Source organism: Plectrocnemia conspersa, unplaced genomic scaffold (genome assembly GCF_051122295.1).
Source record: "Plectrocnemia conspersa isolate PC_06_02 unplaced genomic scaffold, ASM5112229v1 ptg000009l, whole genome shotgun sequence".
Taxonomy (NCBI): domain Eukaryota; kingdom Metazoa; phylum Arthropoda; class Insecta; order Trichoptera; family Polycentropodidae; genus Plectrocnemia; species Plectrocnemia conspersa.
The window spans coordinates 24,435,780-24,450,823 of record NW_028277173.1 but is presented as its reverse complement, the minus strand read 5'-3'; the positions used below and the strand labels follow the sequence as shown (position 1 = coordinate 24,450,823).

At 28.8% G+C, this 15,044-nt stretch overlaps 1 protein-coding gene across 7 annotated transcripts in view; it reads left to right on the top strand.

The window, feature by feature from the left end:
• GluClalpha (glycine receptor alpha 1) overlaps positions 1–15,044 on the top strand; it is a 52,839-nt gene that overhangs the window by 14,445 nt on the left and 23,350 nt on the right. For all 7 annotated transcript variants that reach the window (XM_088192071.1, XM_088192070.1, XM_088192068.1 and 4 more), the window contains exons 2-3: positions 10,150–10,245; positions 10,611–10,723. In XM_088192071.1, coding sequence (XP_088048197.1) covers positions 10,166–10,245; positions 10,611–10,723 — 193 coding nt within the window. In that variant the 5' untranslated portion in view covers positions 10,150–10,165. The remainder of the gene's footprint in view (positions 1–10,149; positions 10,246–10,610; positions 10,724–15,044) is intronic.

Sequence of the window (15,044 nt, the reverse complement as noted above, 5' to 3'; positions counted from 1 at the left end):
AATGTATTAATTTAAAAGGTTTAAAAATTGTAATTTAAAAGGTTAATAGTACTGAACTTAATATAAAATATGGTAATTTAAAAACTTACATAATTTATTTTGTATTGTAGCCAAAACGTTCATTGCTCTCATAATATAATTTGAGAGTATTTTGGATTCGATTTTCAAGACAATTTTGCTAAAAATCACAAATAGTTATGTCTTTAAAATACAAAAGTGAATCTTATTTCGCATTTTTCTTATAAATTGACAGCATTTTGTATTCATAAAATTTTATTTTATGATTTTTTGAAGAGGATCGTTTTGATATTAACACGCATGATTTTTATTTATGATAAAAAACAGTCGTTATTCTAAAAATATAATAAAAATAATTGATGTACTTATTTTATTCTGCGACTTTAAAATTTCTACTTCGTCAAGAAGTGGACATAGCAAATTATCCTCGAAGATTATTAACGAAGGCGTCGTTAACGGTGACGGTTCGCTCCCTTTCCGTAATTAATTAACGAGCCGTCTCCCAAGTTGCCCCAAGTCCATCCCCAAAGTTAAATCCCGTCATGGGCGCTAACTCCGCCCTAGCGACTTAACGACCGGCAAAAACATAAAAAATCGACAGCTGGAGATTAATGTGGTAACGGAGTCTTAACAAAAAATAAATTCACATAAAAATATCACAATTATTAATAGTATTTTTATTACACAAAATATCAGTTGTACAATTTTATTAGAATATCCAATATTTATTTTAATTTATAAACAAGTTTTCAAACGACATATGATTGCTTAAAAAATTTCTTCGTAACATTGTTCATAGATACATTCATTCTTAAGTGCGTGCTGAAACATAAATCAGTTCATCAGTGACCAAGGATGGCCTTCCATCCTTTCTACATTGTGAACCACACTTAGCTTTAATTCTACGACAGCATTTTGCTTGTTTATAAACATAAGTAATACTAGGTACTTTTGCTTGAATTGACACGGCCATTTTAAAAACTAACGTTGCTGCAAACGCAGCATGTTAAACTTAAAGTATATCGAACGTATATCCATATCGTGTGCTTTAGAGCTAATAGTAGGGGCGTAAAACCAAACTTGTCATATTTTTCTTAATTATGAATATAGCTCTCGAACTGACGGTGTTAACGCAAATCGAGAATAGTTTAAAAATGTAATAGTTATCCTTATCGATATAACTACGAGCTTTTGATGCTGGTCAAAGTATATTCAAAGTGAATCTTGGGCAATAGGAGGGCGCAAAAATAATTTTCACTTCTCAGAAGTCAAAAATCTACGTCAAAAGCAATAAAATTCTGTCGGCACCGCCTCAGTGGAAACGCTCGTTACCGAGCGTTCACATGGGATTTGAACCCAGGCTCAGATTTAAAATAAAAATTGTCATTTTCTTTAATGGAAATAGAAGTTTATGAATTATATATCAATATACTTTGATGTCCTAAGTCGGAAGTATTAAGTGAAAAGTATAGATAGAAGAGTGAACGGAATTGTATTCCGAATGAAAGTGTGTGATGTATGCTGGTTGAAATAGGAGAGTTTCTTTTGATTTGCATACTCTCAACATTATGACCAATGCGACTATTTAGAGGTGGAAACAGATTTGTTATTGTCTGTTACCTTTCTTATATTAACTTGTAATTTAGACACCGTTGTTTAAATCAATATATATTCAGCAACATCGTAGTGCTTGAAATCCGGAAAGCAAACTAGCTATACAATTAACATTGTTTTGTATTTGCAAATTAGTTTTGCGAAACAAATATAGCAAGTCGTAAAGACTAATAAAAAACTATTTATTATGCTTTTAACAAGTCTTTTAAGTTTTCTGACGGTCAAATAATGTGATCCGGACAGTGATTATTACATAATTATAGTTCTAATCGAGCATCACAGATTAGGTATTTTTAGAAGTGCATTATCTCTCAGGTGAATATTTTTTTATTTGATTCGTACATAATTTCATCTATCAAACGTAAGCTGTAATAACAGATTTAAATGAATAAGGACTCTGATTTAAGTCCGGTATCTTATACGTATTGTAACGTATCGGGCTAACGCTTGCTAGTTTTTTCTTACGAGAACGACTATTTTAAAATAGTTATCAAATTTTATAATTTTTATGATGAAAATTATATTTTAAGATAGCAACGTAAAGGTTGTGTTTATTTTTTTAGTCTTATTATTGAATATTTTTACTAACACTAATATTTTACTAAATTTTAGTAATATTGTTTTTTGCTATATATTATATATAGTAAATCTTCATTTAATATACGTAATATTTAGGTATATTTTTTTAGTTTGTGCATATGGGTAATATATTCTTGTAAAAGTGAATATTTGTATTTTTTTATTTTTTATAAATATAATTTTTTAGTATTATTTCAATCATTTAACATAATTAAATTTAACTAGTAAGTCGTAAAGTTTATCGTTCTAAACAGTTTAAAAAGCACTGAACCAATAATGAGTTAAACAAGCTTTAAGTAAACAAATATTAACAAAAATTGTAAAAATTATCTTATATTAAGAAAATGTAGCGTGCCCCATTTTAAAAATTGATCGAAAGAAAATAAAGACATTAATTCATTAGATGCCGAGATAAACGCTACGAGTTAGCTATTCGGACATGATCGTTATTCATATTGAATTTGGGCCAAAAAATGTGAAACGCGATACCTACGATACGAAAAAATAATTTAATATTATTTATGGAGACGCGAGGATGGTTGTTCGTTTGTTTTTTTATTTACATTAAAATTTGATTTCAAACAAAATCAATATCATGTCACGATACCATGAACATGGACAAGAAATAGAATGTTAAAACAAATATATCAGGCGCTTCAATCTAATTATGTTTAGCATTATTCTTGGCAAACGAACGGTTGACAAAAGATGAGCTAGAAAAACGAGATAACATAAGTTATTTTTTAACTCTAACGATTACAATTAATTAGGAAAAGAATCAACACTAGTTTCTACATTTGTATAAATGTAATTTGTTACATAAGTTAAGACTTATTTAATTTACGCTATAGCTATAATATAATAAATGAGTTGATAACCTATTTTTCGCAACGAGAATATATATTCTTTGAATATTCATTTAATCAGTAAATAACTCTTAATAAAGCTGATTGCAAAATTGCTCCTCAACGAACAAAACAAGCTATCTACTCATGAATTGATTGCTCTGCCTATTTGAGCTATTTTCAGTGTCTCTAGAAGTAAGTAACACAAGCATGTAATAAAAACGCTTTACATTGGGCATAAAAATATACGTATTTATAAGAAAACACCCTCATTTGTAACTTTTTCGTGTTTTTCTCCCTAACAATAGCCGATCGCGTCCCACTTCCTAAACTGGCCAAGTGCCAAATCCTCAGCCTTCTTAGGACGGTGCACTTTTCCATCAAACAAACAAAGCTACCACTCCCCCCAAGGTTCTCTGACAAATTAAATCGATTTTCGTTTAAAACGATTACATTTAATTTTCACGGGAGGCGAAAGTTTCACGTAAGTTTATTATGAGAAAAAGTTAGTCTTTGTTCCTATTTAATTGACGTTTTCAAATTACTAGCGGCGCATAGTATTGGCACCGTTCCAGATAAATTCACAATGAAATTCACTTTTGCAATGTCAATGACGTTAAACGTATCTCACGTATGATCTTTGTAAAGTTTTTTATGACTTATTTATTGGCAAGGCGATTTGTAGCGAAAAGAGAAAGTTATGAATCTCATCAGAGCACTGCCTCAATTAAATGTTGAATTCAAATAGTACCTTCAAGCTTTACAATAGAGTTTGAAATCAATATTCTAAAATTATTAAAAAAAACCTAAACTATAATATCATTTTAAATTACTTATTTAATTTAAAATGGTTATAAATAATATTGAATCATAATTATCGTTTCATTATTTATAAGCTTTTAAATGATGTTACTGAAGTTCGAAAGAAATCTTATCTGTTGGTAATAAAGTAATGGATCAACTGCGTGTCGGATGATATTCTAACTAGCGGTTTTTAATTATCTGCTAAATGATATACCCAGAATTCAAGATGAAATTCTCAGGTATCGAGAGTTTTCAAACCATAGCTATATGCTAATAGTGAGATTCCAGATTAAAATAAAAGTCCGTTTATCTATCTTTCTAATTATTAACTATAATTATAGCTTACAATCAATAGATGTCATTATGCATAACCTAGTGAAATTCTTAATTATAAATCATGATTAGAAAAATTTATTAAAACTATTTATTTATTATATTCGTATAATAATTGATAACACCGACCTCACAGACAAATTAATTTTTTTAGAACTTATATGGAAATCGAATCCATTAATTTTAATCATTAATTTATAGCACTAGTTTGTTATTGTCATGTAATGTAATGCTGTAATTATATACTTTTAAGCTTCTTACTTAGTTGTTAGCACAGATATTCAAAGCATTCCATCGTATTATGCTCAGACACTTAAGCTTTGTTCAGGTAATGCCGTTATTTTTTTAAGTGCTTTGGATACTAATGGATATCTGCTCAGATACGCATCGTTTGTAAAACATCGATAAGAGAATAACTTGGTTTTTAACCCTTTGGACGCGTTAGCCAAAAATTAATATTAAATTGTGTTTCGAAAAATGGAAATTTTATTACTTTTTTAAATATTCTGATTTTTTTATTTTATGTTTATTAAGAAAAAAAATATTTTGCGTAAATTGATAAAAAAATCAATCGTGCGGCTTTAGTCGATTTGCGCGTTTAGTTCAAAAAATCATCCATTGCAACCTGACAGGCGTAAGCCTAATGCATTACAACGGGGTAAATCTGTACCAACTGAGTAAGGCAATCAGATATAATGAATACCTACAAGCTTTAACCACCAGACTGAAAGTCTGAGAATCGGTGACATATATAATATTAATTATAAATTAGTATGTGTATTTTAATTTATAACCAAAAGATGTCACTGCAGCTGGGGCCGGTTTTTTATTGATAGCGCAAAATCTAAATATATAAAAATCATGCATTATATAATAATATAAAAATGTATAATAGCATGAAAACTTTTTCGATTATAACTCTATATTTCTCAGCTTAATTCTATATGTCTACAATATAACAGAGAAAATATAATACTGCACCTTTTTTGCATTCAGCGTTTGAAATGTGAATCATAATAAGTCAATTAGTTTTATTTATTTTGCTTAAAAGCAAAAGGGTTTAAGGCTTTGCTGACAATTTTATTGCATTTTTAATCCTATGCTTATTTAATAAAAATATTATTAATGATTAATATTTACATACGTACGTTTATTTTTTTATATTTTTTTGATTATCGCAAAATATTTTTTTAGTATTTTATTTTTAGATTGATTAACATTGCTTTAAAAATAATATGATATTTATTTTTATCATAAATACTATAAAGCTCGATGGTTAAAAACGTGTTTCTTGATTCTAATGATCATAAGTTTCGCGACTACTTTATTTTTTGGCACCCATCGCGCGCAGTTCTTCATAGCCGTGTGCTCTCGATTGCTCTCAAACTGACTGTGTTAACGAAAATAAAGTATAAAAAGAACGCTCGGTAAAGAGGCTTTCTGTAAATGCCCCGTAGGTAGCTCTTGGCCATGACTGAGCCCCGCATGTAGCGCGTGGCATTAGAACGGTTAAAATCCACGTCAAAAGCAATAAAATAGTGCTGTCGCCGTCGCAGTAATATCGCTCGGTTATTTAGGTTTTTTATAATAACATTATGACTTACAATAAGTGAGAATCGAATAAAGCATAATTAAAACGATTTATTTTAATCAATAAGAGAACGCAAACCGGATTTTAACCGCTCTAATGCCACGTAGAGTATAAAATAATTTCGTTAAAATTGTTAAAGTATGATATAACGACCCATTTTACAGATATTTCACAACTAATTTCGACGTGACGATTATGAGTGGTCCCGAAAACCTAATCTTTATATAATTATAATATTCTTTTTATTGTGTAAAAAGTTAACCGAAGCGTAGAGCCTAATAAAATATTTTTTTATATTCCTTGATTTTTTAAATCAACGTTGCTTATACTAATATGTAGTATACTTTGTAATTTTAAAGAGTAAAACTCTATTTCATCCAAAATATCTTCTGTATGCCAATCTTAAGTATATAGATGGATGAAAAAAGGCAGCAAACGCGACGAAACGGTCCATAAAATTGAGCCCTTATAATATATTTTTTTAGCTTATATTTTTTATAAATCTTTTAAAGGTTCTTCGGCCGAGATTTACATTTTACCATTTCCATTAAATTTATGGCTTTATTAATCTTCTTTGGTGGAATGAAAGGCAGGTAAATGTTTTGGACTAAAAATAGAGCTAAAATTATAAATATATAAGCATTTTAATTAAGCGAAATATTATTTTCCACTGCCGACCTCAAACTTTGTCTTAAAATCGAAAACGCTGTTTGCGAGTGGTTTATTTTGAGAACTTTACTCAGGAGCGGGATCGATATGGATATTTGGAAATGGCAAAGGGATGGATGGGTGTATATTAATGAAACTTGTGGCTCTCTTGTTTTTCGCGATTCCGCGAAACGAGATGATTATTATTTTCGTTAATTTTCAAGATGCGAACACTGTCGTTGGATTAATTAAAATGTATGAATACAGCGAAAGCAATCTTTCATTTGCGAGCGAAAAAAATTCACGCGCAGCCAGGCACGCATAAGCCGAAAACTCATCCGAGACCGTAAGCCATTAATCTATCACGTACAGCTGCTAACTTTGCTCTTAGAATATTTTCATCTTGGTAAATTACGAAAGTCTTACAATGCATATTTTGCTGATGTATATGTTACATAAGAAAAGAGACAAAAGGTTTTTTTATCCATATATTACATATTACGTACAAAGTATAAGGTAGTATATGATTTTGCAAATTTCAGCGAAAGCTAAACATTTCTAGATCACGTTTTTATATGCTTGTATGTCTACACATCTTTTTAAAACTAAAGTGCTATGCAGTAATATTCATAAAAGTCTAACTTAAATATTTCAGACTTTTAGTAGTAATTCTGGACCTTCAAAAGATATTAATTAAGATAGTAAAATAAAAAAAAGAGTTCTTATATTTATTTTTTGTAAATCATCCATCGCAACCTTGCGTTACGACTAGGAATTCTGATTTCTCGATGATTTTCATTTCTCGAGATGTGATAATCATCGAATTCACTTCTTAAATTGCTTCTGTGGGGACCCAAAAATCCAAGTGATGTGTAGTTCTTCCTCAGCGACTAGTAAAAAATAACTGCTGACCGAAGCTCAAATATATTGTATCTCTGGTATCTGGCGAAAGGAAGGGGGTCTCGAAACAAAAACTTATCAAAATTTACATTAGCAAGTTACTCTTTTTTGTCTTTGAATGCAGATCTTATCTAGTTGCTATAGTAAAATCTCGTGAGCACATTACAGAAAAAATAAAAAAGCCGTTTAAAACATATAAAAAACGCTTTTACTGTTTTTTCCTTATGTACGTTACATAGATTTATAACGTATATATATTTTAAAACGCTCTACTTGTATTCTGATCTCAAAATTATTATAACATATTTCGTTTTTATATAAAAAAAACTAATAAATAAATGCATATGTAGGTATATTAGCAATATTTTTTTGTAATATATCTACAATTTATAAAATATTATATATGTACAAAGTATTAGATATTGATGTCATACCATCATTACAGTGCACACGACAGCCGTTAAAAAAATGTTTAATAAATTGTACCACTACAATGAGTGGTACCATTTATCAAAAATACTTCAACTTTATTTTTATGTTTATTTTTTTAGTCGTAGAATGCATATGTAATATATTTTTATCTAGCCACTTATGTATATAAAACCATATGCTTACTGTTTCTTATTGTACTTTTAATTCATTTAACCTTGTTTATAGTATTAGAGATTAAAATCAAACCATCATACCATAAAAAAATGTTAAAGAACGGCAATATTTTTATGCTGTTTGATATTAATATATTATATATATTATATTTTAGATTTGTATGGTACATGTGTTATAAAACGATTACCCTGCGCATTTTATGGTTCTACTTCTATAACCTTATTACTATACATTTATTGTAATAAAAGTACTTTAGATAAGGTTTATTCTGTCGTTATTTTTTCTATGCCATGAATGTATCCAATATATCAGAATTTTAAAATTGGTTCGTTATTTCTGGATTTTATGTATCATAGAAACGAGTAAATCAATACATGTTTGTTGTTTTCGATTATAATAATAAATTATTGCCTCTTTAGAGTTCTATTATTCACAGTCCTCTAAAACATATATTTTTAAGGTAACAAATAAATAGATTTTATTATATATATACGCCTTGCCCATAAGCTAATACAGTTAATTTTTTGTATCATTAAAGGCTACCAAGGTTTTTGGGGTCAATTATATAAAAAAAATATGAATTTTATTATATTTATATTTGTTGTCATTCTAGCGTTTATACATCATTAGATTTGTAACTTTTCTAAATATTTTATGAATTTAATACATCTCAGGAAAGATAGAGATAAAGTACGCTTGGCTATTAAATATATAATCATATACAAATAGGAAGCTTCTGGCTCGCTCTGTATGAAATATAAAGTCACGTATTGTATGAAGTTTTCCCTGGCACATTTTTAAAAGATTGCTACCCCACAACGGACATACATCAAGCGAAATTTATACGACCAGAGCATAAATAATTTCCTGGCATTTTTCATATACCGCAAAAACCGAGGTAATAAATTTCACGTAACAAGAAAATACCCTTTCGCTGTACATATGTTTGTTATAGTAATTGGCACTAATCCACGAATAAATGATTTATAATAACCCCTAGTCCCCTAGACAGTGTGAACAAAGAAAACAACGTAAATTATAACACATCAAAGATTTTTAGAAGCATAGTTCTTTAACAATACTAAATTATACACCAACATTTATTTTTATTGACAACTGTATATTATTACGGTTCATATTTTTCCGCAAATTGCTGCCATTATCTACGAAGCGAACCCTATTTACATAAATAAACACGGCTTGGGTAAATTTCAGCCTATCAATGTAATAGGAAATGTGTAGGGTTTAGAAGCCCTACACATTTTGCGGCAGTTGAAAACGTCTAGACTGATGCTCCATTCATAGTTTGCACCCTTTCGAAGTCTTTATAATTTATTTCATATAATAACTCCCATTTTACTATAATTATTTAAAGACTATATATAAAAGGGTGGCTTCAGAATTATTTGACCCAAGATTTTTAAAAATGTGGTACAATAAAATATTATAACATTTTTATGTAAAATGCTATATTTTTGTGTAAATGTCAATGGTATTTTAAATCTAGTTGGAGTTTTATTAGATTATATTACAATTGCGACATACGATAAATGGTAACATACGATATTGCGACATACGATAAAAGATATTTTCTCCGAGTGGTGGTGGAAAAGCTAGCGTAGGAATGATGTCCGTGGGAGGTCCTTAAAGTTCTTCTAGGTGGCGTGGCATTAACAGTATAGCGGAGGATGATCCTTCTCTGCTACGGTGGTGCTCATATGTAGAAATCCCTCTCTGGATGTGAGCGCCCATGATTATATATTGTTTGCGTCACTGCCCTCTCCTCATCGGAGTCCAAGCTTAAGTATACAAGGCTTCAAAGCTTGCTAATCAATCACAATCATGCACCGATCATTCATCCAATAGATGTACTCGTTTCTTAGAACAGCGAAACAGATATGTTTTTGTTTGAAAGTATGCTGCGTTTATTTTTGAAGGGTCCCTTATAACGTTTATGTTTTATATTTACGAAAGTTTGGCGATCTCTAATTCTTGGTGTTCTCATCTTGCGTTTTATTTAACTGGTGGTTTCATAGAGTCTATAACAGTAATAAATAATAATAAGCTTGTAAAAGTGATTATTTGTATACTAAGAATACATTTTACAAAAAATATCAAAGATTAAAATTGTACAAAAAAAAATGTTGGTTTATATCCACTGCCTTTGAACTTTAAACGTATGTTTAAATAGTTTTAATTTTTTAATTGCAGAGTGCTGGTAGGAGGTATGGGCTTGGTGCAAGCACCCTGTCGCCCTTGGTTGCTGGCGGTGCTCGTAGTTTTTATATCGTTGTTCCATGCAACACTGTAAGTACATAATTAATTATTCATGCTTTTGACTGAGTTCAATAACACGCTAATTCGCTAATAGATTTATGAACTAAGTTAAACTTTTTGATTTTAAAAATATACCGATTATATCAGATTAAACTAATAAATTGGTCTGATTGGTTATATTATAGTTTGCGATCGTCAGTCAAGAATTTATAATGCAAACTTGAATAACGATCAGAGTGGGCAGACAGCTGTCCAATCTCTCAAATAAACACGGTTTATTCCATTAGTACAGAAATTATACTATGAATTATCATAATACACATGTAACATTGAAACATAGCGGTATGTCTAGGATTGAAATAGAATCTCTAATTTATTTTTAATGTTATTTTCAGATGCAACAATGTCAAAATTAACTTTCGTGAGAAAGAAAAGCAGGTTTTGGATCAAATTTTGGGACCAGGTCGATACGATGCCAGAATCAGACCATCAGGAATTAACGGCACCGGTAGGACATTTTATATATTCATTAAAATAATAATATCGATCGTTATAAATTAATTAACATAATATGCGCATATAAGGTTATAATAATTTACAATTGATACATTATATATCAGGTAAAAACAACATGTTATTAACTATTAATAAAGCGTACATGTTTAAGATTCTTATTAATTAAGCATAGGACATTTTTGATTAGATATATAAATATTTATATACATTTATATTATTTTATATTTAATATTAATTCGTTGTACTAAATCTTATGTAAATTTGAGAAATGTGTCCCATTACGAATAGTCGATCTCCGTCATAACTTTAAACTCTTAATACTTACATCATCTACAAACAGTTTTAAACTAAGTTTAATTACAAAAGGCACACTAAACTAACATCATGCTATCGAAAAGTAACTGCGACATTGTTTTAAACTCTCAAAATCTCCCACTATTTTTCAAGTAAATTTGAACATATATTCATTAGCGGTTTAAATATCTAATATATATTAAAAATGCTTATATCTTATAAACTGCATATGATTTATTCTATAGTATATATTCAACTTATATTTTTTGATATTTATATGAAATGTCACTTTTTTTAAATTAAAAAAAAATTAAAATATTTTAATATTATACAAAACCAAGAAAAAAAGCATTTTTAGCTTCTGTGATGCAACACATTATTAGACATAAAGTGATGCTTCTGTATTTTTATTTTAGCAGAAATAATGATCAAATAATATTTATATATAATAGTTTATTTTTTTGTAATAGCTTCGATTTTTCACAAACATTATCTTAAATAGAGATGAATATTTTTATATTAGCAAATTATTCTCTCTGTGTTTTTCTCTTGACGTTAAGGCAAAAAAATCGGTATTCTCTAAAGAGTTAATTGTGTGCATTTTATTTATCTTTGCATAAATATTTTATAAAAACGATGCCTTTTGGAAAAACTGCGTTCCTATAAATAAAAGCACGAATTTTTCGTGGTTAGGTTAGATTGTTTTTAAAAATCTGATTATCTTGTTATTGAAAATTTCTTAAAATTAACTTTTAATAAACGTTTATTGTTTATTATGGCTTTGACGGTTAACGAAACATCTCAAAAACCAGTATAAGGTAGCTTTTACAAACAATATTTCAAATAGAGATGATTATTTTATATTTTAGAAATTTTAATTCTTGTTCAGCTAGAGTTTTTGATATTTTCGCCTAAAATGTATTTTTTTTAATATTCTTTGGAGAATATTTGAGAAAATGTTTTTGTAATAAATTTAGTTTTTTGCGGTTAAGTGTGTTATTTTTATAATGTCTTAACCCTGGTTTAAATTATCAATTTGATATTTCCGAGTTTTTTCTTTCGCCGTTTCGCCAAAAATGTCTTTCGACATCTTCTAGAGAAAAACTTCGGTGCATATTATTTAAAAATAGCTTTCAACTTTGGTGAAACTTTATTTATCCAAGCACAAGATTAATGTGTTTCGAAGGTATTGGCTTCTTAATTTAATTATTGCTGGTTTTAATTATTATATTTTTAATTATATGTTTTTTTCTATGGGTTTATTGCATTTTTCTTCTTGACGTTTCGTCGAAAATATCCTTAGGTACCTTCAAGAGAATATTGTATTACTTTATTTATCCTAGTACAAAATTAATTGAAAAAACGTTTTTGAATAATTTGGTTTTTATATGAAAAGCACAGTTTTTTACAGCTAGATGTGCACTAAAATTTTATATTATGTTAAGTTATGTTAATAATGTTTAAGCGCCGATTTATATAAATAATTTAAGTTTCCTCTATGAACGTTTTGGCAAAAATGTTTTTCAGTTGGGGTTTTCATCCCAACGTTTCGCCGAAAATGTTATTCGGCAATGAATAGCTTCGGTGCAAATTGTATCACACAGTACTTCGATAGAATTGAATTTTTTTAATAAAAATCACAGTTTATTCCACGGTGAGTTCAGTTAAATTTTTTCTTTTGACATTTTGCCAAAAAGTCTCTCTGCATCTTCAGGAAAATAACTCATATTTTTTACTGTTGTCAATAAAACAAATCAATAATGTTTCTGCTAAAAATAAATAAATATAACATTTTAAGTGACAACACCTTATGATCCTTTCAAAATTATGTTTCTTTCATTGATTTTATTTTGATATTGCATTCACAGAAACATGGATTTTTTAATTTTAGGGCTCACTATAATTACCATAAAGTGTTAATATAGTAAGTAAATATAACGACAATAGAAATTGGCTTTAAAAACAGCTTTGGCAGTTTATAAAATATCTCAAATATTATTTTGTGATACATATTATTAACGCTAATTAGAAAAATGATTTTTGTAAAACAGTTTAAGAGATATAAGCATTTTAATACCCATTTAATTTTTGGCAACTTGTATATATATTCTCATGTAAAATACATGATGAAATACTTCACTCTTCTCTATGGTAATACAGTGAAATCTCAGTATAGCGAAGCTCACGAGACCGAAGAAAAAATTCGTTAAATTGAATATAAGTGAGATGCTATATTTTAATTTTATTTTATTTAACATATTACTATAGCATCAAAATAACCTCTTACAAGATTGACAGATCGTTTTTTGTCAATTTTTAAGTGACTGTGATGAACACAATAAAATTTGCTAAAAAAAGTCAAAAATGAACAAGTTGTAACGTCATTCTTAAATTCGGATCAAAATATTTCGTTATACTAAGAACATTCTTCGTTACAATGAAAACATTTTGTATGAATGTTTTTCGGGGACAAATTAAAAATTCGTTATACTGAGAATTTCGTTATTTCGGTATTCGTTACAAAGAGATTTCACTGTATTTAGAGAAAACAGGGTCTTATATATTATTTATGAATTTATACATATAGATATACAATATAATTTGATTAAAAATAATAATTAAATTAACACGTATATATTTATTAATTGCTCAAATATTGTAATTTTTATCTAATCTATAATATATTTGGATTTATTTAATCAGTACTATCAATATAAAATAAATGATTAAAAAATATATTTAGCTAAGTTTAAAACCCTCTCCTAACTTCATGCATTATACACGTATATGTCACGTATTTAATGTATGTATTATATTTAAATAGTTACAACCAAGTGTTTCAACCGTCAAATTCAAAATCAATGCAAAACCATAAAATACAATAATATCCCTTAGTTCTGTATTACATTAACCTTAATTTTAAATTTATCTTGTTAATGCGTTTATCGCATAATGTCTGAACGTGCCAATGTGTCTGATTTTACACCATAAATTTGAAGAAACGGTCTTCTTTGTATATTATCCGTCGAATTTAATGAAATTATCGATTCGGCACACACGCGTATGTGCGTAGCCCTAACAAAGAGAATCAAGAAAAATGACTTTAGTCGCGCGAGCGACGGCGGGACGATTAACTTTTAACAAAAGACCTCGTTTCAGAGCGAGCTTTTTTTTGCCACCGCAAAAAGCAATCGAGTTTTTCCCGATTTTCGGCTATTTACCCATAAATGTTACGCCGAGTCATGACATCCCGGGGCATTAATTAAATCGCAGAAATCGCAACGGACCCTGCAATTTGTTCCGATGCGAAATTAATGACCCTGCCGAAAACTTTTGGCCGGATATTAATAATTCGTAAGGGCCGCCGGCTAATGTACAATAATATATCATGGCGTGCATTATCGCAAAATTGAAGCTAGGGGAAATTGAACATTGACGATACGCAACTTGCGTACGCAATTTTGTACACCTGAAACAAAATTGGTAAATTTTCACATAAAAAAGTGTCATTAATGTAACTTTCATTTGATATAAGTCGCTTTACGATTGAAAAACTTTTGGAATCTCATTTACAATTTTAATATAAAAATTATAAACAGAACTTATTTGTATATACATATATAAAGGTTGTTTTATAGTATTTTTTAAAGTGAAGTTTATTCTAAACTGATGATCCTATGAATACGTTTTTTGATTCATCATCATAAAAGTCTAACGCCTGTTCTTTTTTCGACTTTGATTTCCATATTTTTAAAATCAGTATATCACTGACAATGGATGTCTTTCCACTCTATTTTCCTCTTACTTTATATTCACAACACCACTTTGCCTCATTTTATCTGTTTCTATCTTTAAAAACAGATAAAATGAATTTCTTGTGTGGAAATGGATTGCTGAATAAACCTCACACATGATGGTGTCAGTAATTAGATACATTGCAAACTGCGACTGACTAAATAATTTCTCTGATTTTAAATATCTAAGTATGCATTGTAAAAACTGTTGCCAAATATTGTTTT